This window comes from Astyanax mexicanus, chromosome 20 (genome assembly GCF_023375975.1).
Source record: "Astyanax mexicanus isolate ESR-SI-001 chromosome 20, AstMex3_surface, whole genome shotgun sequence".
Lineage (NCBI taxonomy): Eukaryota > Metazoa > Chordata > Actinopteri > Characiformes > Acestrorhamphidae > Astyanax > Astyanax mexicanus.
This window is the reverse complement of record NC_064427.1, coordinates 33,822,864-33,848,893: the sequence shown is the minus strand read 5'-3', so window position 1 is coordinate 33,848,893 and position 26,030 is coordinate 33,822,864. Positions and strand designations below refer to the sequence as shown.

General features: G+C 36.4%; 1 protein-coding gene across 2 annotated transcripts in view; it reads right to left on the bottom strand.

The window, feature by feature from the left end:
- Nucleotides 1-26,030, bottom strand: part of fez1 (fasciculation and elongation protein zeta 1 (zygin I)) — a 29,488-nt gene that overhangs the window by 1,784 nt on the left and 1,674 nt on the right. Inside the window, exons 2-8 of one of the 2 annotated variants that reach the window (XM_007231120.4) lie at nt 18,816-19,181; nt 9,936-10,035; nt 8,444-8,530; nt 5,856-6,021; nt 2,730-3,004; nt 1,528-1,608; nt 1,325-1,400 (exon numbers count right to left, since the gene is read on the bottom strand). In XM_007231120.4, the coding sequence (XP_007231182.2) occupies nt 1,325-1,400; nt 1,528-1,608; nt 2,730-3,004; nt 5,856-6,021; nt 8,444-8,530; nt 9,936-10,035; nt 18,816-19,132 (1,102 nt within the window). In that variant the 5' untranslated portion in view covers nt 19,133-19,181. The remainder of the gene's footprint in view (nt 1-1,324; nt 1,401-1,527; nt 1,609-2,729; nt 3,005-5,855; nt 6,022-8,443; nt 8,531-9,935; nt 10,036-18,815; nt 19,182-26,030) is intronic. The other variant, XM_007231121.4, reaches the window with a different exon arrangement.

Sequence of the window (26,030 nt, the reverse complement as noted above, 5' to 3'; positions counted from 1 at the left end):
CTTGGGTGCAGAGCGTGACAGGTTCTGTGTGATTGGTTCATTTTGTATTGTGCCGCCTTAACTTATCACATTATTTCCCCTGCCATTAGAATAATAATATATAATGCCTAATAAACCCACACTGTGATAGGACAGGCACACGAGCATGGAGTGAGTGCAGACACTGACAGCACATTAGAAGAAAATCCTTTGGGTTGCATAATTAACGAGTCATTGGTTGTGCTGTGTATTTGCATGCCCAAAATTACTCTAAATAAGCTGTTAGTAAAACATCTGTAAAAATGTGAATTGTGATTGTATTGTGCACCTTTTTTGTTTCTTCAAAACAAAAGTTAAATTGTGATTATCTATAAGCAGAAATGGGCCCAGATAGTTAACCCTGTGAGCACATGCCAGCTGGGGAAAAGGAGGGGGATATAATTGTGCTCCAGCATGGTAGAAGCAAAGCGTGCCCAGTGCAAGTACGCCCTGAAACCCTGACATGGGTAAATATTCTCTCATATACAGTGGAAAATTAGCTTTAGTTTTTTATTTATATATAATATTAAGATGCTTAAAGTGGCATTTAGTTTTGTTATAAATGGGAAATATACCTTGGGTCGTTTAAGTCTGTGGCAAACTTAACTTAACTCAACTCTACTCAACTTTATTTATAGAGCACTTAAAAAAACAACAGCAGCAACAAAGTGCTGTATATAGCAAATTATAGGATTCAAACAAAATACAAAGACAAATAAAACATAAGTATCAATAAAAATAGTTTTAGATAAATCTATAAAACAAGGAAGTAAAAGTGAAACAAAACTAAATAATAAAAACAGAAAAAATAAATAAATAAAACAAGAACAAAGTCTCAAATTGGGTTAAAAGCCAAGGAATAAAAACCTTAGTATAAACTAGAAGTCGATCCAAAACGCTCATTAGTGGTGCAACATCTCTGCAGCTTTGAGCAAGGCATTGTATAGCACAGCCTATAGGTTACATACATATAGAACAAGTCACTTCAAACTAATTTTCATTGTAATGTAAGTGGTTAATTGGAAGTAGTGTGTAAATCGAGTAGTCACTCCCATCTTAGTCATTTACGGTGATATTTCTTGCACAGTAAAATGACTATTTCCATCTAATTATGGTGCACAAAATTTTCAGTGCACAAAATTAGCATGGACCTACAAGCAAGGTATTTAGAATAAAGTGCAAGTTGGTGAGTGTGTACACGCATTTAAAAAAATACCAATAACTGTATCTGAGGATGTAGTAATGTACCACATGGTGACTAAAAGAGTACAACAATTCTCAAACACAATACCACCAGTGAACATACTTTTTGTGAGCATCTGAAGTTCATCCACAGTTGGAGAATTGCCCTTCTTCTCATATGGGATAACTGTGTTTAGGTACTGCAAAAAAAAAGCAACAAGAAAACAGAGGCTACAGTTAGAGACACATGGATGCAGTGCTGCAGTCATACATTCATACAATAAAGCCTATTTCCTAAGTTTCAGATACTGTAAAATTCCTTCTCACCTGTCTGTCTGTCCCTGAGTTTCCGAACGTCTGTCTTATGCCCGTCTGCAAGATGTTAGACAGACCCTCCATACTGAACCTCTGCACAGAAACATTAAGAGCCATGAAATATTAAATACCTATTAGGTAACAGACTGAAAAGTTTGGCCTCCACTGTGGCTCTACAACCACAGTAGATGATAATTTGAGAACAGGGGTTCTAGAAATGTCTAGAATTAGCCTGTGTCTCTTTGGTCAGACTCTGAACCCACCACTTTTTAATAGGATGATTCAGTGTTTCTTTTTCTTCTTATATGAAGGGTAATGTTTTGATATCCACTTCTGAAGTAAGGATTTAGAGTAGATTATATTGGTAGAAGAGCATTAGGAAGATAAGGCACTGATGTTGAACGATTAGTTCTAGATCAGAAATTCCTCTTCCCTAGCAATGCACTGAAAATTTGGCAAACAAAAATATTTGGCTGAAAAAAAAACATTCATTGTTTGGTAGAATAAGTGAAAATACTAAAACATTATACAAAACACTAACACGTTTATTTTTGTCACATTACAGGGGGTTAGTTAGCTAACGCTTCAGAAACAGTCTGTTTTCCAACTGAAAGACGTGCTGTATAGGGCTAAGACAGTAATGTTAGCCATAGGTAAATTTACCTTAGTATTTGCATTTGCAAGAATTCTCCTGAATGTGGTTTTGCACCAGGATTTATTAAATGTATTAAAGAAGTAGTGTACAGGTCAATAATGCTCTTAATGCTAAATAATCTCTCCAATCAAAAATACAATTTATAAATACAAAAATACAATAACGCAAAAATGCACTGCAACCTATAGGTGTGCAAGCCTAGAAGCTTGAGACTCTGCTAAAAAGGAGAAAACTAGCTAAGTAAACCTGTGAATATGTTGTGAATGTGTCACATAACCCTAGCTAGAACAAGATAGTAATTTCATTACAGTGAGCCTGAGGAGCGCGTCAGCAGGATTTCCACCTGATGAGGCTCAGTGTCTGGGAATGCTTCCTCTGCTCTTCCAGTAAAGTGCTAAGTGCAGTTTAAACTAATGGAGGAGTCCATTAACCCCAGAGCAGGGGAGAGAAAGTGAGACAGTGAGAGGGGGGAAGACCTTCACTTTTTGCTCTCTCCCTCTTTCTCGGTCTTTCCTTCTCTCTGTTAATTTCTCTCACTATCTCTTATACTCTTACCCACCTTGACTGGCATGCTGCTGGGCTTTTCCGTGCGGGTAGACCCCTGCAGACTCATGGCCTTGTCTTTGCGGCGGCGCTTGCTGAGCTCGCGCTGCTCCTTCTGCCGGTTCTGCACCTCCATCAGCGCCGTGATGAACGTGTTCTTCACCTCTTTCTCGAATTCCAGCTCATCCCGCCGGGCCAGCTGTGCCACCAGCTCCTCCGAGTACTCACGAATAGCCGCCTCCACGCGACACAACAGATCCACTAAGGCCGAACTCGGCATCAGACTCAGACCTGCCGGAAAGTCAGTACAGAGAGTTAGTTCACAAAGTAAACACTGTTACATAGACAGGTACAGTGATAAGAACACGTTCAGCTAGTACTTTACATGACTTCATTGGATTAATATGATTTCAAGAGATACATTAACCATTTAAGCCCTCAAGGCCTGTGTGTGGACACATAGAATTGAATTCCTCAAACAACACAAAGCACAAGTTACTCAAGAATTTATAGTACTAAATAAACTGGCAATTAACTGAGATGCCAAATGTTATGGATCAGGAACAGGTTTTGTGTCCCATGACATTTGCCATGTGTCCTGAATTAGAAGGATTTGAATTCTGCCAGAGTGACTTGTTTGTTCACACAGACAATTCTAGACAGATGCCTCCAGTCACTTCCACATAATTACCACCTACTTTTTTCCATCCACTGTAAGTCATAATTCAGATTCAGATTACTGTATTTGTCCACAAGGGGCCAATTAAAAGGCATAGAAATGAGCTTAAAGGCACACATTCAGTAACACACATAATACAACATCAGTTCTCAGCATTTAGGAGCTAGACCACCTTGTGAAGGAAGGTTATATTCCTTCTCTGTATCCTAAGGAAAGAATCTCGAACCAGAACATGAGCGGGGTCCTGCAAAATCTGAGAGCTGACCTCACAGTTCGCTGATCAAATAAGGTGGTAAGAGAACAAATAGTTCGATCAAAGATCTTGGAGTGTGCAGTGTGGTGAAATAAAACCAAAAAAGTGAAAGAGAAAGTTATGATACTTTCAATAAAAGTATAATAGAAGGTGGTAAGAATGTTTCTGATTCTTATTTCAATGATTTCAACTTCCTAAGCATGTACTGTCTCTTTAGTATCTCCTCTGTGTTAAGAGGTGTGTTAAACGTCAGCATGTTGTCAAAGATTGTTCCCAGATACTTCTCTATAATCTCCCCTGCCTCCCCTTGTTTAATGTCCCATCCACCTGATAGGGGATCAGACCTGACTCAAACTAATAATTCATGTCGCCTTGCCGTGAGCATGTAAAATGTGCCATGATATTTGTCATATCAGCGTATATTTGCAACCAAATTTAGTTACTCAACAATTGTTTGTAGAATTCAGTAAATAACTTACTTACTGAAAAAAATTAAACTCAGTGTAGGATTCATAAATGTAGGTTACATAGAAATTTCTGAATTAATTCATATCTAAAACATTCATAACACAGCATCAACTACCACACAGTATGTCCCTGTAGTGGCATCATTGCTAACAGTGCACATAGATCAAAAGCTAATGGGCAGATATTTCCTTTACATCCCACAGTAATCAATCCTTTGATAAATATACAGCAGACAGATATGAAGTTTTCCTTTAAATCCGTGTTACGACCCTATAGGTCATAATTGCTGATTATTGTTTTTTTCTTTTCGTTTGAGTGTGCCTTTCTACTGCAGGTTACTGTGTGATGCCATTTAACCAAACTGGTTGGTCACCACCAGGGGGAACCAACCATAAAAGGGAACAGGAACAGGAAGTGCGAGGGTGGTGCTTGGCTTCCAACATGGCTCCTGTGTGTTCCTGGTTCCCTGCCGTATGGTCTATCCAAAGTTTGTAGCCTGTTAAAGTGTTAGAACTAAGCTGATGGTAAAATCTTGTTATTTGGTGTGAACACTGTTGTTTCTGGTCTCTCAGTGGGGATAAAATAAGCTTATTCTTACAAGTTCTCTCAGTGGGAGAAAGAGTTAGGGAGTTAGGTTAGAGATTTGTATTTCATTTTCTTTTCTTTGTTAGGTAAGTTAGTTTTCTTAATCTTTAAGTTAGTTTTGTTTTGTTTATTATTTTCTCTTTCATCCCTAACTGTTGTCTCCCCTTTGATTTAAGCCTTGTATTCTTTACAATTTGTTAAATAAACTGAACCTTTTGACTAGCAGGAGTATGTGTGGTTGGGGAACCAGGAGGGCATGAGGGCCTCTTTTTTCTATGTTATGGGCTGACCTAGACCAGGTCGTAACAATCCGCTCCTGAACCGTGTTGGTTTATATCGGTGATTCTTCAATAAAACAAATTCAATATCTTTCTGTTGCTAAAGAAGACTTGTTTTGTGTCTAAGTAACAATGCTTGACCCAGATGCAGACCGTGATGCTCTATGAATTAAGACTTGGGCAAGAATGTGCTTCACATCACCACTAGAGGGCGTCATTACTTATGCTGGCCATGCAGTGACAGCTGAGAGTGTAAAAAGTGTAACACTGCAATAAAAGATACACTTAAATATCTATGTTCTACAGGAAATGCTTTAGTTTCTGAATTGAATATATTGAAATTGGAAATGAATTACATTTATGTTATTAACTATTAAATGTGCCATAATCTGAGTGAATGTCACCTCATATTTTTTGAAAAAAAAAAAAAAAAAGAATAAAAAAAATATTAATAATTGTTTTTATAGGGCCTATTACACTTTTCCAATTAGACTTATCCATTGAAGTGGATGTCTGTAGTGGTCAAATGCATGCTACACATGTGGCGATACAGATTGGATTAAAAAATACTGCATTATTTATTTTTCTGCTACTCTTTGCTACACTTTGGAATTATTTGGATGTAATATCTTTAGTCATATTCATAAAGTTTTTATCACATACCTCTTCTTTCGATTGACCTGAACCTTCTGTTTAATGCTGGGTCCAATTTCTTTAATCATAATTCTCATAAATAATTGATATGAATGTGTATAAGAGTGAGGATGACTGTGGAGATAATGCTGCTAATGGAGCAGTCATCCTATATCAATAGGAAGTCTTTAAGCTCCAGGTGTGGGTGTAGATGTTGAACGGAGCAGAGGGCTGGAAATGACCGACCTTCATAAGAGCAGTTGTTATTGGAGGCCTGAGACAGCAGGCGGATCTCCTCCAGTAGAGACGGGTTGGTTTTAGGGGAGACCACCCCGCTCTCTTCCTCCTCCTCTTCCTCTGTCTCGCCCGGGTCTGGAGAATTCTCCATCATCTCCACGATCTCCTCAATCACCTGATAATGAGTTCCAGAGGTGAAGTTGTGAAAGAGATTTACAACTCATGTACAACAAGATTAACAGTGAAGCACTGAGGTCAATACATTGATTTCAAATCAGGGCTTAGACTGGGCTGGAATGCAGCAGAGTGGAGCTGAATATTTAATGTGACAAACCGCACTGGCTGACAACAAGACAGACACTCAATCCACCCCATAATGATCCCTAATCATTTGTTTTTGGCGCTGTGTGTTTGCATGATCTTGGGTGGTACTTCTCCTCCTCTCATTTTTCCTGATTAAACAATCTAATGTAATGCTAATGAGTTTTTAGTTTGTCATAATGTTTCAGGAAATCACAGTCTATTCAATCTGCAACATACATTATTTATACTGTACATATTATGTATGCAACATTTACAAACGTCTGCACGTTAACTGTGTTAAAACAAGCTTTGATTATATATTATAAATCAATGTAATGTAGTTAAATGTATCCTCATGGACCCTAGAACGTAGAATCTTTTTAAATCAGCTACTGGAGCCCTGAGAGAGCACAATTGGCCTTTGCTCTCTCTGGGTGGGTAGATGGTGCTCTTTACCCAAATCACTCTAAAGGGTGATGTCGATCAGCACAAGGCGTCTGTGAGCTGATGTATTGGAACCGAGTCGCTGCGCTTTCCTCCGAGAAAGTGATGCTGTGATGCTACTCAGCAGCAGCAGCAGCTTGAAAAGAGGTGGTGGCTGACTTCACATGTATCGGAGTAGGCATGTACTAATCTTCACCCTCATGGTGTTGGGGCATCACTAGTGATAGGGGGAGTCCTAATGAGTGGGATTTTTTTAAAGACTTAATTTTAAGATTATTATTCATTAACCACTATGAATTATTCAGTTTGTTACTTAATTCAGTAATCAATATAAATAGTATGATTTTTTTTAGTAACCACAAAGAATTAATAAATATTGTCCACTACAAATCATACAGTATTTACTATGAATTATTCAGTAGCTATTATGTATTTATAGTATCTACTATAAATTATACAGTATCTACTTCACAATATTCAGTAACTACTATTAATAATTCAGTATCTACCATGAATCATACAATATCCACTATGAATTACTCAAGTCACCACTATGATTTTTTAAGCATCTCCTGTAAACTATACAGAATGTACCATAATAATTCCACTATGAATTATTCAGTAACCACTATATATTTTATATATTTTCTAAGCGCATACTATATATTATCTAGTAACAACTATAACATTTGCAGTAAAAACTATGAGCTGTTCAGTATCTACTCTGCATTATTTTGTAACTCCAATAATTACTCAGTATCTACTATGCATTATTCTATACTGTAAGTATGGGCCCACATCTAGGCCTTTAGTTTAAAAGGTTTCCAGGACATGGAGTCTGCGTATTTCTGCAGTGCAGAATTTTTTTTTTATGAAAAAGTCCATAAGCAGGTCATCATCTCTACAGGTCTATATAAAAGCTCCAGACACCAGATCATTCATTGTTTTTTTTTTTTTTTTTAATTAAAACTAGAATTATTATAAATATAAATAGCTTGTTCTCTGTTGCTGCAGTATTCTCTGGGCATGCTGGCTTTTAGGTGTATGTGCAGCTCATTAAGGTTCTCTATTCTAAGGTTAAACAAATACCTGTGCAGATGAGTGTGTTACTTAAACACGGGAACGCAGCCAAAGCTTGGCATGTGTTTATCACACTTGACATCTAAATTAGTTACCTGAGCTAAACCTCAGCCATGCTAAATATATCTACCTCCTCCACATTATCTCTCACTGCACCAAACGGTGTTTCTCTCATCTATGTTCACGATGCTCATTATGAATATTTAGCACACTGTTCAGGTTTGTGTGCTGTTATGAAACATGAACTGCCTTCCTGACCTAAAACTCTTTTAGCTATTTAAGCTCCTGGCTAATCCTTTTTAAAGCCACAGTCATAACAAAACAAATCTAACTGTAAGGATAAACAAATTCGTAGAAAATACATTTCAAGAAAAATCAACACAAACCTGGGGTGTAAATGGTCTAATCTTTTTTAATTTGAATTATATAAGAATTGGGACAATCTTAAGGTTTTAAATTTCACTATGATTCATTGGATTATTTTGTTATAAGATACATGTGTGGGTTAATTATGGGTTAATTGAGTATTGAGTATACTGTAAAATATGAAAACTCACAATAAACAAAACCTTTCTATATTTATTTGAAAATATAATGAAAATATAATTATTTTATTCTTTTCTTTTTGGAAAAACAAAAAGTACACCTAGCTTGATATTAGTGTAATTAGTTACACTTTTTAATTGAACAAATGTTTTTTTAAATTCAGAAATGATATAGTTGAACTGATACCAGATTAGTTCAGACAGAAGCAATTCACATTAGCTCACCTGATCAGCTGTGATAAGAGGCTCATCACTAATACAATTGCCGTTTTCGTTCTTTTCATTCATCTCCTCCTCGTCTTTTTCATGGATCTGTACAAGGGAAGTGCAGTAATATGGTCATTACGGAAACATTCACTGTAAGTCTAATAGCATCAGTGTCCTGTCAACATGTGATAGATGGCAGAGTGGAGCAGCAAATCACTACATCATTCCATTATTCCTTAGCATATACGGCTAATATGCTGCCAGACTCGCTTCTGAACGCCTGGCTATTTGCTTTATACTGGTGCAGGCATGATGAACAGCTTCTTCTAATAGTCTTTAAAAAGCAAGTAGCTTGCCACTGCCATTTACGAGAAGATTAGAAAGAGCATTCCTGTAATATTCCTTTAATGAATGAAAGTGGGAAGATTCCATGAAATTATTAGATTTTCCTGATAACATATCTACATGTGATAGCTGTATATTCCAGAATAGGGAGAAATATAGAGCGGTATTCCAGTTCCAAAAATTGTTCTGAATCTTCTATCAGCCATTTCTGGAATTCTTCCCAGAACTGGCTGATAAATTCAGAGCACTTTAGGCGGATTTTGCCGTGTATTATTATCAGTCTGTACAGCACATGTCTGGTGTAAGGGCTAGCTCTGGCGGTATGCCAAGGAAAAGAGCAAGAGAGATTGAGGGAGCTAGAGAGGGAGAGGGAGAGAGAGAGAGAAAGAGAGAGAGAGAGGGTAAGAGACTGGTTTGGTAGAGTAAGCATAAATGTTCATATGAGTACATATGAGTGCAAATAATTTGGTATGTTAAGTATTTAGACAGAAACACATGCATTTGTTGACAAGCTGAAAGACAGAAAATTGATACTAAAAGTAAAATAAGCATGTGGATTAAGGTGATAGAGTAATATTAAATTACTTTAAAAAATGTCTTGGGGGAAAAAAATGTTACACAGTTCTCAGGAGTGTTTTCATGCTCACTTCACCAGAGTTACATAGTGCGGTTTGTGGCATGCTAAGCTCAAACTAGCAACAGTAAAATAGTATGTTTCTTATTGCAGGTCAGTGGTGTATTGTAATGATTCTGAAGCTGTTATTATTTTAAGATAATAATTCTAATTGAAAACCCAAAAATCAGTATTTTAGAAAATTTGAATATTAAATAAGACCAATTGGTTCTTTTGGCAGCGTGCAAAGTCCTGCTGGAAAAATAAATCCACATCTCGATAAAAGTTGTCAGCAGAGGGATCATGAAGTGCTGTAAAATCTTATGGTGTCTGGTAGACACTGACTTTAGACTTGATAGAACACAGTGGATCAACACCAGCAGATGACATGTCTGATGACATATTTATTAATACTCTAATAAATTATAAAACGCTGCTTTAAGAAGAATATTTAGGTTCCCACTGGCTGGTCCAACTAACTTCACCTCAGCTCTTCTAACATGTTTAGACCACTCAAATGTAATGCAGGGTTAATAACACTACTCCACTCACCTCATCATCTGAGAGGTTGCCATTCAGCGTCTCTGAGATGGGGCCGTCCCAGCTGGACACAGAAGATGGCATGTAGTTATCAGTCAGAGCGTCCCACACACTACAAACACAAACCCAAGCACACACACATTTATAACCACAAACAAGCACATGCTAAACACACTACACCAAGCACAGTTTAGGTTACAGAGAAATATAGGCCACAGATCACAGACAGCTGACACGATTACCTCACACCAGCAATTATGAGCACAAGGGGTGTAATGGGTGTATACAAAGTCACAGTTCGATTTGGACCTTACAGTTCAGAGTAATCTGATCATCAGTCTTCATCACAGAATCTACAAACCAAACTTTAAATTCAATAAATCCTGGGTAAATTCCATAATTTCCATGTATGATAGGGTACATTGTTTGTATGCTATATATATCATGCATTGTGGAATTGATAAAGATCACAGAAATTTCAACACTGTGCTTTTGATCCCAACTACAACATGATAGAACCCCAAAAAAGTTCACTATGTAAGGAATAGGCCACAGTTTCAAATATAAGAAAAAAGGCTTAGTTTTAGACGCAACAGACCTGAATTTTTAGCTACTGGGGACACTAGCTATAATTGGAACAGAAAAACTCTAATTTAATGAACGTAATTTTTTGCTGTTGGACAAATCACGTGATTTACCCAAATGCTACAAAGAGTTAAAAATGAATTGTTGTTTATTTGCATTGCCATGCAATATCTCAATACATGAATAACAATTCAATATACTCCAATACTGTAAGCAAAATATGTTGCAAGTTTTATTAAGTGTTCTTAAGTTTTAAATGAATAAAATCTGAAATGTACTTTCATGCAGTCAGAATATTGGGATCTGATGACAAAACAAAGTAAATCACTGCCTGACACCAATTTTTACATGTAAATGATTCATTCAAAGTCAATACTCTGTTTCTGAGAATGAATACAGAATTGCAAAACATGATATTGTAATACTTTGATTTATCAATATTTCCTTACACCACTAGCTCACTGTAAGGGCCCCTCATCTATAACTTAAAGAGTGTTCTCTGTTTAACTGCATGCACTGAACCATGATGTCTGTAATGCAATGAATCCCTGTGACAATACACCCCTAATGATTACAACTGATATTCCATACAATTTTTAAATAAAGTTCTAAGCAATTGTTTATGAATTAGACATACAGAACAATGAAAAGCTGCAAACAGTCATACAATTACAAAAGTTTCAGAAGATTCTTTGTTTTAGTTCGTCTTGATTTTTCTTGCTGAAGCAACAAATTGAAATACAGATTTATTCTTTTGTTTCCTGTTGGTGTGCCCTTCGGTGTGGGTCTGCCCATAACTTCCCAGTACCGCTGTACAATACCGCTGTCCAGTCAGCCAGAAAACAAACAGTCATTCACAAGTGCCCTGATTTTACACACATACACAAACACACTCACAAACGCCTCCAGCTCCACAATGAACACAGGAACACGCTGGTACTGACCCCCTGTCTACCCACAGCCTAATGTCTGGAACTGCTGCACTGCTGCTTCACTGCCAGACTAAACAAATCTTAGGTCATCCTGGTTATACAATTGACCTATCCATGCTCTGCCCTCAAATGTACTCTTCACAACTCTTGCCAGGTTGGAGATTTAGAGGATGTTCATGAAAATCCTATTTAACCTAATGAGAAACCGAGGTACACGCATTATTTATTTACTGTATTTTTTGCACTATAAGGCGCACCGGACAATAAAGCCCATTTTAGGAGGCACTAGTAAGGAACAAAGGTTTCGCCATGTTTCCCTTCTAATTCAGCAGGTAAAAAAATCTAATTTGCCCAAGTTAACAAAACTAGAATTCCTAAAAAACATTGTGTTTCGAAGTCAAACAAGTGCTAGATGTTTATCCACACTAGGCCTGTCACGATGATAATTTTTTGCGAACTATATTTTGTTTCAGAAATTATTGCAATAAACAATATTGTTGGCTTTTTAAGATCATTAAATTGCACTAATAAAATGATAACAAAATATCGTAACAAAGGAATTCTTTTAAAGAATATACACATTGCAAAGTGCGGAGGCAGGGGACGTGCAGCCTCGGTCTGTCCCAGCTGGCCCACATTGGACTGGTATAAAGACCCTGCCTCAGCCTAAGAAACACTAAAGTTAAGCGACTACAGCCACACTGGGCTGTTACTATGTTTATTTAAGTTTGTTTTAGGTGTTGATGGAGGGCATTTTTCCCAATAAAGGTTTGTTTTGAGTTAATTCACTCCCTGTGTTTGTGTCTCTCTGTGCTCCCACACTACCGGGTCACGGTGGCCATGCCCCTTTCCCCAGGGGCACAGTCACAATATATGTGCATTTTGTAAGTAAAAACACAATGGACGATAACACGATTATTAAAATAATTGAGGTCATGTCCATTTATTGATCGATAAGTTGATAATGTAATTATTGTGACAGGCCTAACCTACACAGATTTCTCTCCAGAAAACGTTTTATTTGTGTGTGTAAATCGCTTCTTACAGTAAGCTTAGATTTCCAATATTTTATCACAATTAGCAGCAGCGCTAGCCGCAGTTATCGCTAGTTAATGCTTCCCGACAGCGCTAAACTGACGAACCCTAAATGTTCCGGTATGCTAGGCTGCTACCAGCTAAAGGTTTATCCCACGAAGCTTGTCTTAACACGGTAAACACGCAGAATACAATCCGATAGACTCACCTATGAAAAGCGAAAGAGCTAGCGCTTAGCGACTAATGCTAATACTGCTCCAGCCTCTGTGCTTCATTATGCATTCTGTCTTGACAATAACAGACTGGTAACACAACACTGTTCTATTACAGGACATGATCTGTCACAACACTGCAAAACAGCATATGACATCTGTCATAACATGTTCATGACATGGTTCATATAAAGAACTACAAGAGGGCATATAAAGCGTGCAGCAGATTTTAGTATCTTTTCTCACAGATCTTTAGGAAATAGGTAAAAGTAAGATGCAGGATCAGTTTTTTTGTATCTAAACAAACATCTGTTTATGCAGCAACATCATTGATCTGATAACCATTTATATTACATTACATTTAAGCTATTTAGCAGATGCTCTTCTCCAGTGACATTCAAAAATGCTTTGTTGTTTATTTTAAAAATATTCATTGGTAGTTTGTAGAGACTAGGGGTAGCAGAAATTTTCTATCCTTAGATGTGTCCTGATTCAGATGGGGACAATTCTGAAGCGATTTATGAACATGACCAAATAACCATGATTTTCTAGACGATGACGAGACGCAAAAAGCAGAAATTAGAAGCTCCTCAGCCACTTCCAGTCAAACATCTAAATCTCTGCTCTTTGTTCTCTGTCTTACTTTTTATTTTACTTCTACAGCTAAAACACTTTATTTTATCTGTATTTATTAACACTATATTAGCTGCTATTTCACATTTTATTTTATTATACATTATCTAAACTTAATAACTGTATAACTGAAACAATGAATAATAAATAAAGTAAATAGAAATATGTCAAAGATCCTATTAAATAGTGGGATTTATTACAGATACTTTACCAAGTAGTCATGCAATGAGGAAAAATAAATCCTGTACAGAGAAAAAGATGTATCAATTATCGTTTTTTAATAATTGCATTATAATCAACCTCTGAGTCAAATTGTAAGGTTCCTAGAGATTCCCACGCATAGAAGAGACCACTGACATTAAGCATGAAGGAGCTGGTCTGGTTCTGGCTTTGTAGGCCAGCGTTAAGGTTTTAAAAGTAAAGATCAGCCAGAACTGTTGTGGAAGTAGGCAGCTGGGCACTACTCCTTTCCATATATAATACTTTTTATATTTATTTGGTTTTTTTTTTGTTGGCATTTTTATCATATTTTAATATGATGTTCATATTTGTAGTGATGTTGACATAATACTCCATTTACATATCACAGTTTTCACACAAAGAGTTTTCATGTGCAACATTTTTGTAAAGGCAAAGGACAAAAAAACTAAAGTTCCTTGGAATCCGTTGCTCAAATGCTGCAAAAGTAACAGTCCAATTTGGATGATTTACACGTTTTGCACTCAGTAAAGCCTGTCTAACCTCACACAACATATGCTAAGAATGTACATTGCGTTTGTGGGCGGGGCATGGACAGATCCTCTCTTGCCCAGGCGTACTAAACAAGCTATAATCTGTACAATAATCAGAGCAGAAACAAGTCCGGATAGGGAGACAGATTTCATGTTGAATTCTGGAAAAGGGACAGCATGACTGGGGCCAGGAACAGACGCTACGGGAAAGAAGAACACATCACAGCGGGAGAAGCTGTGTAAAATCACATCATGCTGGCCCACAAACTGACTCACTGCTAAACAAGCCTTCAAACCAGCCTTCTGTGCTCAACAACTGCAATCCCCTCAGACATGAACATATGGCCAGAGCCAAGAGTCCGGAAACTGAGGGAACTGACAGAAATTCCTAAAGAGGTGAAATTAATTGTGGTGGTTAGCACTGATAATTGAGCTAAGCAGAAAGCTGACAAAAATGCCAGTTCAACTGCCTGAATTAGTTAATCTTTTCTAAATTTATTTAATGTATCACTGCTGTCATGCCAAAGCCTCATATTTCCAGCATGGTAATTTTATGCGAAGAGCAAAAACATATATAATTTTTAATGTAAGTCAAAGTAAAAAGGATTTTGGAGCATTTCAATTGAACCATTTAGGTCCATTTGGCCCAATTGGTCAATCAAAGGTCTCTGTTTAAAGGTATACCACTTAATTTAAAATAGTTGAGTAGTGTAGTATAATGAAATGAAATATCCAATTTTATATATATTAAAAAAAAAAATGTTTGAGGTCAAAATAATTGTGGGTTTACGGTTTACATATCGCAATTACATGAGGTAGACATTTAAAAGAATTATTTTTAGATTACATGTTCGTATCCATGTGAACACCACGGTACCTATTAATAAAGGATTTTGTTGGGGGCGCCGAGTGGTCCAGCGGTCTAAGGCGCTGCCACTATGAGCAGGAGGTCGCAGGTTCGAACCCCAGCTCATGCAGCTTTGCCATCAAGCTGCCGGCGTCAGAGGGAGCAAAATTGGCCCTGCTCCCTCTGGGTGGGTAGATGGCGCTCTCTCCCCACATCACTCCTAGGGTAATGTCTGCAGCACAGGGCGTCTGTGAGCTGATGTACCGGAGCCGAGCAGCTGTGCTTTCCTCCAAGCGCACTGGCTGCTCGGCAATGCTGCATCAGCAGCAGCTCGAAAAGAAGCGGTGGCTGGCTTCACATGTATCGGAGGAAGCATGTGCTAGTCTTCACCCTCCTGGTGTGTTGTGGCATTACTAGTGATATGGGGAGTCCTAATGAGTGGGTTGGGTAATTGGCCGTGTAAATTGGGGAGAAAAATGGGAAAAATTAGAAATAAAATTAAAAAAAAAAAAAAAATAAAGGATTTTGTTGTGTCTGTTTCTACTATAAACTACTGTTCAAACCTTTTAATCACTTCTCTATATCCATCACTTTTATAGTCATATATTCTAGACAATAAAATGGATTTTAAATGTTTTATGAATATGTTTTTATTCAAAATAGTAATGTTTATATAAATAACTAATCAGAGATTTATAATCATTTTATTAGTATCATTGTTTAATTATTCAACAACAGTGCAGGCAATGCAAATATTTTTACTTGGATATTACTCTTAAACACTTCTACACAACATCAGATTTAGAAAAGACCTTGAAAAAGGCTTTCAATAAAAATATATAAATATATAAAAATGTTTAAATTGATTTTCTTCTACTCTGAATATAGCAAATTGCCTCCAAATGAATGGTCTAGTAACACTTAGTGGTAGACAAATTAAAACTTGTACCTAACGTTAGATTGACTAAAACTAGGACTTGAATGAGACATATCTTGTTTAGCTACTCTAGCAGGCTCTAGGAACACTAAGTGAGAGAGAAAATAGAATTAACACTAATTTACTACAAAGTTGTAGTGAACAAGATCCCAACTTGCCTCCTCTTCAGGTGCACATTTTGCACTAAATCTTGTTTTTTGAATGATTTAATGTTAAGTGCTCCCATACTTTTGATGAATTGGGTTTGTTAGTGCTAAGCAGGGTTTCACACACAAAAATGGTTGGTTAAGACATTTGTTGAGTCGCGGCGGTGCAGTTTGTTGACAGGGGGTGAGCAGTGGGGGAGGGCGGTGCATGACGGCGCTTGTAACTCACTGTAGACCCATCTAATCCATTATTAAATTAGTCGAATATTTTATTAATCATAATTTTGACACAATTTACAGAACAACAGCCTGATTTACATGTTGTCAAAAATGAAAAAACAGCACAGAATGAAAGCACAGAAAGTTTTGTCTTTTAATTTGTCAGTGTTTGGCCATGGCAAATACATACCAATACTATGTTTTTTTTTTTTACATAATAATAAAATATATAAGTAATGCTGTATTTAGGACAGTGTAGACAAAATTGTTGTTGATTTATTTTAATTTTGTATAAAGAATAAACCTATTCCTATTCCCATTTTTATTGTGTCATTGTATTTAATATGTTTATGTGTTCAGATGCACACTGTATTAAGGAGAGATGAAAAGATAATCTATCATGGTATTGATTTTTTCTTCCTTTGTTTTGCTGAGAAAGCACAATTCAGAAATAAGCCACGCTCTCTGTTCTCGCTGACGTGGTGACTGGTACGGTTCACTGAAACACGGTGTGCCCTCTGAGAGTGTGGATCAATAAGAATACCCGAAAGCACCTCTGCACCACTGAGCTATATTTAGATCGAGAATTTTTATATTCCTAAACCTTCCCATGCAGAGAGCAGCACAGCAGCGACAACCAGCCAACAGAGACAGAACCCAACAAACAGAAGCTCTGAGGCGTATTAAAATATGCTAAATAATTCAGGGCCAAAGTGCACACACACACACACACACTCTGTGCTGGACTGAGAGCATTCTTGTGTTGTATGACAGACACTTCAGCTGGCACAGACATCACACATCAGTTCACTGGTGACTGCCTGAAAATAAACTGAGGCAGAGCATACTTCACATGTTGCAATAAAGAGAGGTAGACATCTAAAGGAAATATTTTTAGATTACATGTTTTGTATTCATGTGAACAATGAGATGCCTATTAATAAAGGATATTGTTGTGACTGTATCTACTATAAGCTACTGTTCAAACATTTTAAATATTTTTATATTAGTATAAACTAGACAATAAAAGAGATTTTAAATGTTTAATGTTTTTTTTTTATGTTTTACATTTGTTAGGTTTAAGTTAACAGTAATTTGTTTTTTTGCTGCACTGCTAATAGGGCTGGGAGAGTAATCTCGATATTCTCCAAATATATGAAGGATTCTCGATTACGATTTAGATTTTCAGTGTTTACATCAACTTTTTTTTAAAACAACAAGTTTTTTCTTATTTGTGAACAGGCAGTGTCATTTAAAGTGATGTGCAAGCTATTATTTTTATTAGCAGTAATTCAACTAATCAAATAAATTTGATAAACCTCCCAGCCTAACTGCTAATATAAGATATTTTAAATAAGTATATTCTAAACATAATTTTGTTCTTTTCTCATTTTTACAATATAAAATAATCTGAGCAAATGAAAAGAAATGGTGAGTTTAGATCATGTTTTGAATGTGTGATTGTGCTTTGATGCATCACTGATGTATTTAGCATAATCAATTTAAAACATGTCATGTAAAAAGTGGCAAAACTTATGCTCTTTTATGTTTTTTTAGTGTTTAATTTAGCTATTTATTGAGTTGGTTAATGTGTTAATATTTGTATTAATGTTCATGAACATAGCTGCATGATTTTGGTCAAATGTAACTGCCTTCAACCTTGAAATGCCCCAAAGTAATAATAACCTTACAACAATGAATGCCAGTGTGTGCTCAGTGTCCTTCATAATAAAAAAAAAAGCTAATACAGCTAAAGACTACAAGTTAATGCCACAAAAAACAAACATCAAAGCTGTTAGCTTCCAATTGAAGCGTGCTCAGCTAATTCATTCAAAGAGTAGACAGTGTGTCTTGTGGTTATTATGTATGTGTGTGCTTTACTTCGCTGTTGGGGATGCATTAACATGCTTTTGCTTTTACGCTACAATAATAATTTGGTCATATGCATCTCTGACCACCTGTGAAAGTGGTTTAAGTGATTAGATTACAGTGTGCCATTAAGATGCATTGTACCCTCTAGGGCCGCAACTAATGATTATTTTGGTTGTCGACTAATCTGATGCTTATTTTTTTCAAATAGTCGATTAGTCAATGATTATTTCTGCCTTGTCCTCCACCTCTAAAAACTATAGAAACAGCTGAATATAAGATTTAAAAAGCATTTTAATGTGCAGATGTTGTTTAAACGTGGAAAGTATTGATATTTAGTGAGTTAATATGTAATCTGTTGAGTTTGGGCACTTTTGGAGACACAGTTTAAGTTGAGTAAAATCTGTGTGAGTGAACCATTAACCCATCTCCCATTGCACTTCTGTCTCCGGCACTTTGTTTAATGTTGTACTGTTTCAAATTAACGATTATTCGACAGTGAAATTTGTAGTTGACGAATTTAAAAATCGACATTGTCGATTATATAAACTTATCGTTGCAGCCCTGGTACCCTGTTCACACCTGTACTTCATGATGGCCGCTTTCCATCGGATCACCCAGGATGCAAGATATTCCAGGTGTGAACTGGGTCTAAGGCAGTGGCAGCATGGGCAACAAGCCATCGAGCCTAAAAGACATCTAGCAACAGTCAAAAAGAAGAAGAGTGGACAAAAACAAACACTCACTCTTCATCCTGCAGCCGCTCCTCATCCTCCTCGGTGTGTGACTGGTTGCGAACTGGAGCGAGGCCCTCCGTCTTGGTGTTGTAGTTGTGGAAGCACACGTTCAGCTTCTCATCAAACTCGTTCACCAGATCCTCCATGGACTTGAAACTCATCATCTCTGAGAAGTTCTCCAGCTCGGAGAAGTCTTCCCGGCCCAGAGGGGCCAGAGGCACCGTCCCGTACGGCCGACGGGGGGCTGGTTCTGGATCCAGCTCGTCTATCTTACACGGCCGGAGATCCTCAAACTCCTCATCTAGGCAGACCAGCGGAGCCTCCATACTGATGCCTCCAACTGAACAGCGACTTGAAGATCAGCTCAATCACAGTCTAGAACAAACCAGGGGGAAAATTAATCTAACAGCGTATTAAGGGGTTCAACCAAAATATATGTTTAAAAAAAACAACTTATGGAAATGTTTCGCTGTCAATGGAACCAGGCCACAGGTGCCTACTGAGTTAATTGTGGACAGAAGTACAGATTTCTCATCATACTGAGCCAAATGCTGCAAAACTGATGGAATTGCACATTACATAATGGGATTGTACAGATGGATAAAGACCTAAGACACACTGTAAATCAACTCATCATCAGAAAAGCTGCCTATTCAGGCAGGATTCAGTCCTGTCTGAATTGAAGCTAGATAATCTAGAAGTCTGGAGTATCGGCAGAAACACACCAAGTTTAAAAGTGTCCCAACCCACACACTACCACACCTTGCAAGATTTTCCAGAGAGAGAGAGAGTTGCAGCTACGACTGCTATACTCAAGCACTTGAAGTTCAGGCATCCCAGAGGACTTCGTCAAGACAGCAGAAGAACAGCACTACAACTGCTGTGGTTTTATTAATAGCTGAAATGTGTTCCTTTGAAGTGGTGCTTTAAATTTTTATAAACCTTTTCTAACCTTTAAAAAAACGCTTTTCTTATGGTCATTTCCACCTCTGCAGTGGTCTCACAGGTTCAGCTGTGCTATAGGTGAGGATGATGTGTCAGTGTACTTTGGTATGCAGACACATCAATTTATTCCACCAAATATTGATTTCTGAACTCTTAAAACTTTATGAATATAAGATCTTTGCATCTTTTTTGTTATTTCTCATTTTCTGCAAATAAATGCTCTAAATTACAATATTTTATTTGGAATTTGGGAGAAATGTTTTCCGTAGTTTATAGAATAAATCAACAATGTTCATTTTACTCAAACATAAACCTATAAATAGCAAAATCAGAGAAACTGATTCAGAAACTAAAGTAGTCTTTGATTTTTTTTCCAGAGCTATATATTTCTCCATCTCTATATAATTCTAAATTATAACAATTTTAGGTTTCAAGTCTAGTATTTAAGCAAACATATTAAAAATCTATTTTAGGAAATGGTTGCTATGACATAAAATTGAGGTTATCTGTTAGAACTGAGGTCTTTTTAAGCATACTATAAGTATTTAAAACATCATTATATAAGTAAATACTGAAATATAAAGACAAATATAAATTTACATACACAGAGATTAGATAATGTTTTATATTAATCAACAGATCAACAAATAATCACAAATGAAATAAAACAAATAAATATAAAAACATTAAATGCAGCCTACTGTTTCTTTTCTTTCACAGCCCAGGACTGTGTTTTGAAACACAGAGATGGCTTGTCCCACCTCCCAAAACAAGCTAACTAGCTAAATGCTACATTAACAGATCACACAATTCAACACAACCCACACAGACTGCAGCTCTATTCAGTTTTTCACTCTGGGAGCAATGACTACAATGACTAATGTTATACCGCCACCACTAAAGGTTGCAATTACTCTGACTGCACTGGTCAAATCATTTTCCCTACCTACCGAAGTACAGCTCAAAATATGTATCTAGCAAGACGCTACTTTACTTGGCAAGCCCCTCTATAATGAGTGTATTTTATTCACACTCTGGCAAATTCAGCAGGGCTGTGGGGAACACGCTGATGAACTCTGGGACTCAGGGACATGGCCTAGCGAGAAGTGATTACACACACCTAACACAATGTGCTTTTCTAACAAAGGAGACTCCTTATCATTATAAAATTCTCACAGCTGGAGGACTGGAGGAGCATTTCCCACACTCTTAAAAAATAAAGGTACCAAAAAAAGGTTCTTTCAACCTCTTTCAATGGATTTTTCTTTCACCCTTTGAGTTATAATAGTTACTGTAGTAAAACATCAATATTTCTGTAAGATTCACTCTGGTTTGGTGGACAGTTTAAACATTAGTATACATGAAGTGATGTAAGAACTGTTATTTAGGTCTGCAAAGCTGGGCCTGCATGGTTGTTGGAGAAGCTTGTCGCAAACTGCTTACTAGGCGATTCATAGTGGATTTTTATTTATGGCGGTAGTTTGCAACTAAGGAACAAAAATCTGATGTGCAATAGTCTAAGTTGATATTTTGAAAAAGATGTGAAACACGATAATTAAAATTATGAAATTAATTTAAGCTCCTTAATGCATTTTCGGCACTTTCCATAATAATAATAAGTATTTTGGTGTGTGTCCACTTAGCCCTTAACTGTTCAGCACATTTCTACCAACAAAAATAGGTCCTAGAACCTGAACAGTTTGTTCCCAGCAGGGAATACTACTAGGTTCTTCAGCACGAACCGAGAGCCGCTGTACGATTCCCTCTGTTGATGACATATTCTGTGACGTATCCTAGGTTCCACTAAAACTAAAAAAAAAAAAAAACACCAGCTGCCTCACTATAAAATAACAATAACGATAAAATATGATACAATCATATTGATAAAATCATATATCACGATATGGAATTTTTTATATCACAATAATAATATATTGTGATATACCTCATTTAGGTATGTTTTCAGTTATTCTTCGAAAAATATGACAAAATAATATCATTGCTTACTTTTTTCCAACTTAATTTCAAAGTGACATTAAACCAAACTTTCACAAATGAGAATTACCAACTTTTAGTGCAGCAATATATATATATATATATATATGTATCAAATGAAAACAGATGAGGTAGATCCAGTAGCTAATTTTTTCAAAAGAACAATGAGTCTCCATTGTTCAGCTCTCATGAGTTTAATAATGTAACGCATGTGGCAAACTGCAAAACCACATTATGAAGCTTTTTTTGCGAAGATTATTATCATTATCATTATATTATCACTTATATAAACCGAGTTTATGCAAAGTGACCACGGCAATACATTTCCTGGTAGCCTACTTTATATATTTGCATGAATAATTGATGAAATTACTAAAGAAACGATAGGGATAAGAGTAGGTAAGTAGCACAATAGACACTTTTATATCGCGCCCACAATATTTATCGTCATATCGCACAGCACTCCTTTGGGGTATGGTCGTTACTGTAGCAAACCACCTTGTTTTTTCTCACAGGCCTTCGTGGTTAATGCAGGAGCCTGTCTCACCTATTCTCACCTATTAACTAAGGTGGTTTTGCTGTATGGTAGTAGTTTATAATTGTAGAAAATTGTAGAGAATGAGAATTTGTGAAAGTATCTATTCTATAAAACAAAACAAAAAAATACATTTTAAAAGGCTAAAATATGGTGATTTTGCCTAGTAACCACTGTGAACATATATGTAAAATAGAGACTAAAAATTGTGTGCATGAAAAGGTTAATGCATCTATTAACTAATTTAAATTTCTTCCTAGAACAGCACGTACAAGGCCCACACCATTCGGCAACCTGCAAGTTCCCTTCCAGAGAGATGCAAGATGTTCAGCTTGTTAAAATATTAAATATTTTCATTTTTAGATCCTTTATTTATTCATCAACCATCTCACGTTTTTCTCCAACACAGATCTTCCAAAAAAACTTCCAGCAAGAAACTGTAGCCCTAAAAGGTAAACTATAATATGAATATGGACACTTTCCTGGATGACATCATCTTGTCATCACAGCTTGGCCACATTCCTTATTCAGTGATGCAGTGAAGAATACAGTACGAGTGCAGACATATTAGAGTGCGCAGTCTCTGTTAAAGTGGTGTACTATCAAGGGGGGCAATTAAAAAGACTGCTGAGGAGCACTTAATTTTAGCAACCGTTTTGGATCCCTTTCACAGGGTTTATCAAGGTTTTTTTTGTGGAAGCAGAAAAAAAGACTTAATTTGCGAAGCAGACACTGTAAGGTTCCACAGCGCTGATCAAGAGATTGTCTGTGTTGGGAAATGTGAGGAGAAGAAAAACAAATCCAACCCCTATATGAGGTCTGTGAACAGGAGACGTGTAGGAAAAATTTAAGTTTAGATCATTTTAAAACAGAAAATGTGACAATGGGGTGTTCACCAAGGCCTAAGAAGCATTTACATCTTTGACAAGAATTGTTTACATTTATTTAAAGCATAATACATGAATATTTCTAAGCAGCACTGTATTTGCATGCCCGGTAGGGCTGCAAACTAATGATTATTTTAGTAGTCAACTAATCTGATGATTAGTCGATTAGTCAACCATTATTTCTACCATGCTGCCCATCACTTAACAGATGAATATCGGATTAATGCCCAGAAGACTTTTAAATGAGGAAACTACAGATATTTAGGCAGTAAATATGTAACCTGTTGTGTTTGGGTACTTTTGGAGACAAAAAACAAGTTGAACATGAACTGACTGAACAGCCCTTAACTCTGACCCATTGTGTTTCTGTCCCCAGCTTTTATAAAGTGTGTTGAAGTTACAAATGAACAATTATTTGACATTAAAATTTGGAGTTGGATTTTTTTTTTTAATTAACTGTACAACTAACCATTGCAGCCGTAATGCCCAGACACTCGTTTACATCTGGCATTACCATATGTTTCTGATGACGATGATCACAGTTAGATTTCACTCTTTTGAAAAGCCAGTTGTAAACCCCAGGACACATTGTGTTTGGATTACAATCAGATCACTCAAAACCCATTCGAAGTGTTCGGAAAAGGATGTGAACAACATTTATTACAAGTGTAAATGAAATGTGTTTTCTGTGATTTGATTTCATTAAACAAATACAAATACATTTGTTAAAAATAAAAATATTCACCAGTAGATGAGAGCAGTACTGCAAAGTGAGTTCTCAGACAACCTTAATAGGAATGAGGAAACCATCTATTATTATTCCACTATGTTGTTGAACCTCCATTGTTACTCCATTGTTACAGTGTTGATATGCTTTTATATGGGAAAGTAAAATTAAACCCTTATCTGGTCACACTGGGAATGTTTTTTTTAATGACGTGTATACAGAATCTGGTAAAAGTATACTTAAATACTACCCACATACAAAAAACTTATTTTTTTTTGGGATTGTTTATCTCTTGTTTATATCCATATATTCATACATTTATGTACCAAAAACTGTTAATTGATTTATATTTTACAATTTATTTAACATTGCCTTACCTGTAAATATTGAAAAGGGCTGTTGTTTTTCTTTTTTTACTGAGCATCTAGTACAAAAGTTTAAGACACTATTGAAAATTAGAATTAAAAAGCTCCTTACCAGGGCAATATGTTTAATTTGTTCAGTAAAACACTAACATTAGAATAAATACAAAAACATGAAAACCAAACTTTGGTGATTTCTGATTTGTCACTGTGTTCTTTTAAGTTTGCCATGGCTTCCCTCTGGTCTAATATTATTTATAGTTATTATTCAACACCTGGTTTGATAAATCAGGTGAGCTTGTTATGGAATTGATCATATCCACTTTGGGCGCTGGCTGTGGGCATCCAGGAGAGATCTGGAACCAAGCATTATACAACTAGCAATTTCTTAAAGATGAGAATTTTGTGTTGCGTTTTCCTGTACACAAACACAGACTCTGACTGCTGAGATAAATAACCAAAAATAATGTGTTTAGGTGCATAAAACCTCTGCATAGAGTTGTAGTAAATGATCTATTTTCTTATTCACAGTGCTGTATTGTTTCTAATTGGTTTTGGGATTTTTTAAAACTATTTTTTGTATATATATATTTCAAACTGTTTAGTGTCTTCAGACTTTTAGACTGGGGAGTGAATGGTACATTGTGAAACCATGTTGAGCTTACGTACGTAAATAAGTAAATATTCTTACTGTTCAGGTGTATATTTGGGTAAATTTAGTAAATTTCCCAAACTTTCATGACACTATTATTTTCCAGCAAACTTTGACAGAAACGGATCCTGTTTTTTATCTCCATGAATAAGCCTCGAAGGGTGTGTGGAAACTTAACATCGCTAGGACAAAGACAATTGGATCAAAATCCATTTAAACGGGCCTGACATAAGCCTTTCCCTCTGCAGAGCATTACTCAGCAAAGTGCCATGCCTCTAATGCTTTACTGTTTTATTGTAGCACAGTGTGTGTGTGTGTGTGTGTGTGTGTGTGTGTGTGTAAGATACATTAAAGTTGAGCTTTTGACTTCCACACAGGGTTTCTGTGTCTCTACTTCCATGCCTGAAGCCAAATGCTGTCAAAAATACCAAACAAGGCTATATTAAAACTCAAATCAATAGTCAGGACAACAAGCTGAAGTCATGCAGTGCAGTGACCCGGAGGCAAGGCCCTGATTTACTCTGCCAGAGGGGGAAGGGTGGGGGGGGCCTGGTGGCAGAATTGTGCTGGATTGTAAATAGAACGTTGATGAGAGAAATCGATGGAACTCAAACGTCATGACTGGAAAACTAAATCACTGAACACTTTCCATAGAGTATATACAATTGTGGAAAACATGATCAATTCCAAATCTCGCCTACAACATAATCCAAGTGCCATACACATAACAAACCTGAAACTTTACATGAGAGGGAAAAACTCTTCTTTCTGCTTTACCTTCAATGAATGTTTGTGTAAAAAGGCTTAATTCCAAGTTATTACTAGACTATTTCTATTGGTCCAGTCACCATGAAATTGAGAAGGTTTTGTGTGACAGCAATGAAATGTTTTAAATCATTGCAGCATAATGTTATTACAGTTATCTAAATGATCTACAATCTGTGAGGACTCTAATATCTATATAAGTGTAGCCCATGTGTCAGGGCAATCCACTTTATATTAGACAATCGTAAGAATGAACATTAACAAGAATGAGCAGGTATGCTGACTTTTATTTATTTAGGATATTTAAATATATATAAATTCAAATCTAATGTCTAAATAATTGTAATAATTAGCAG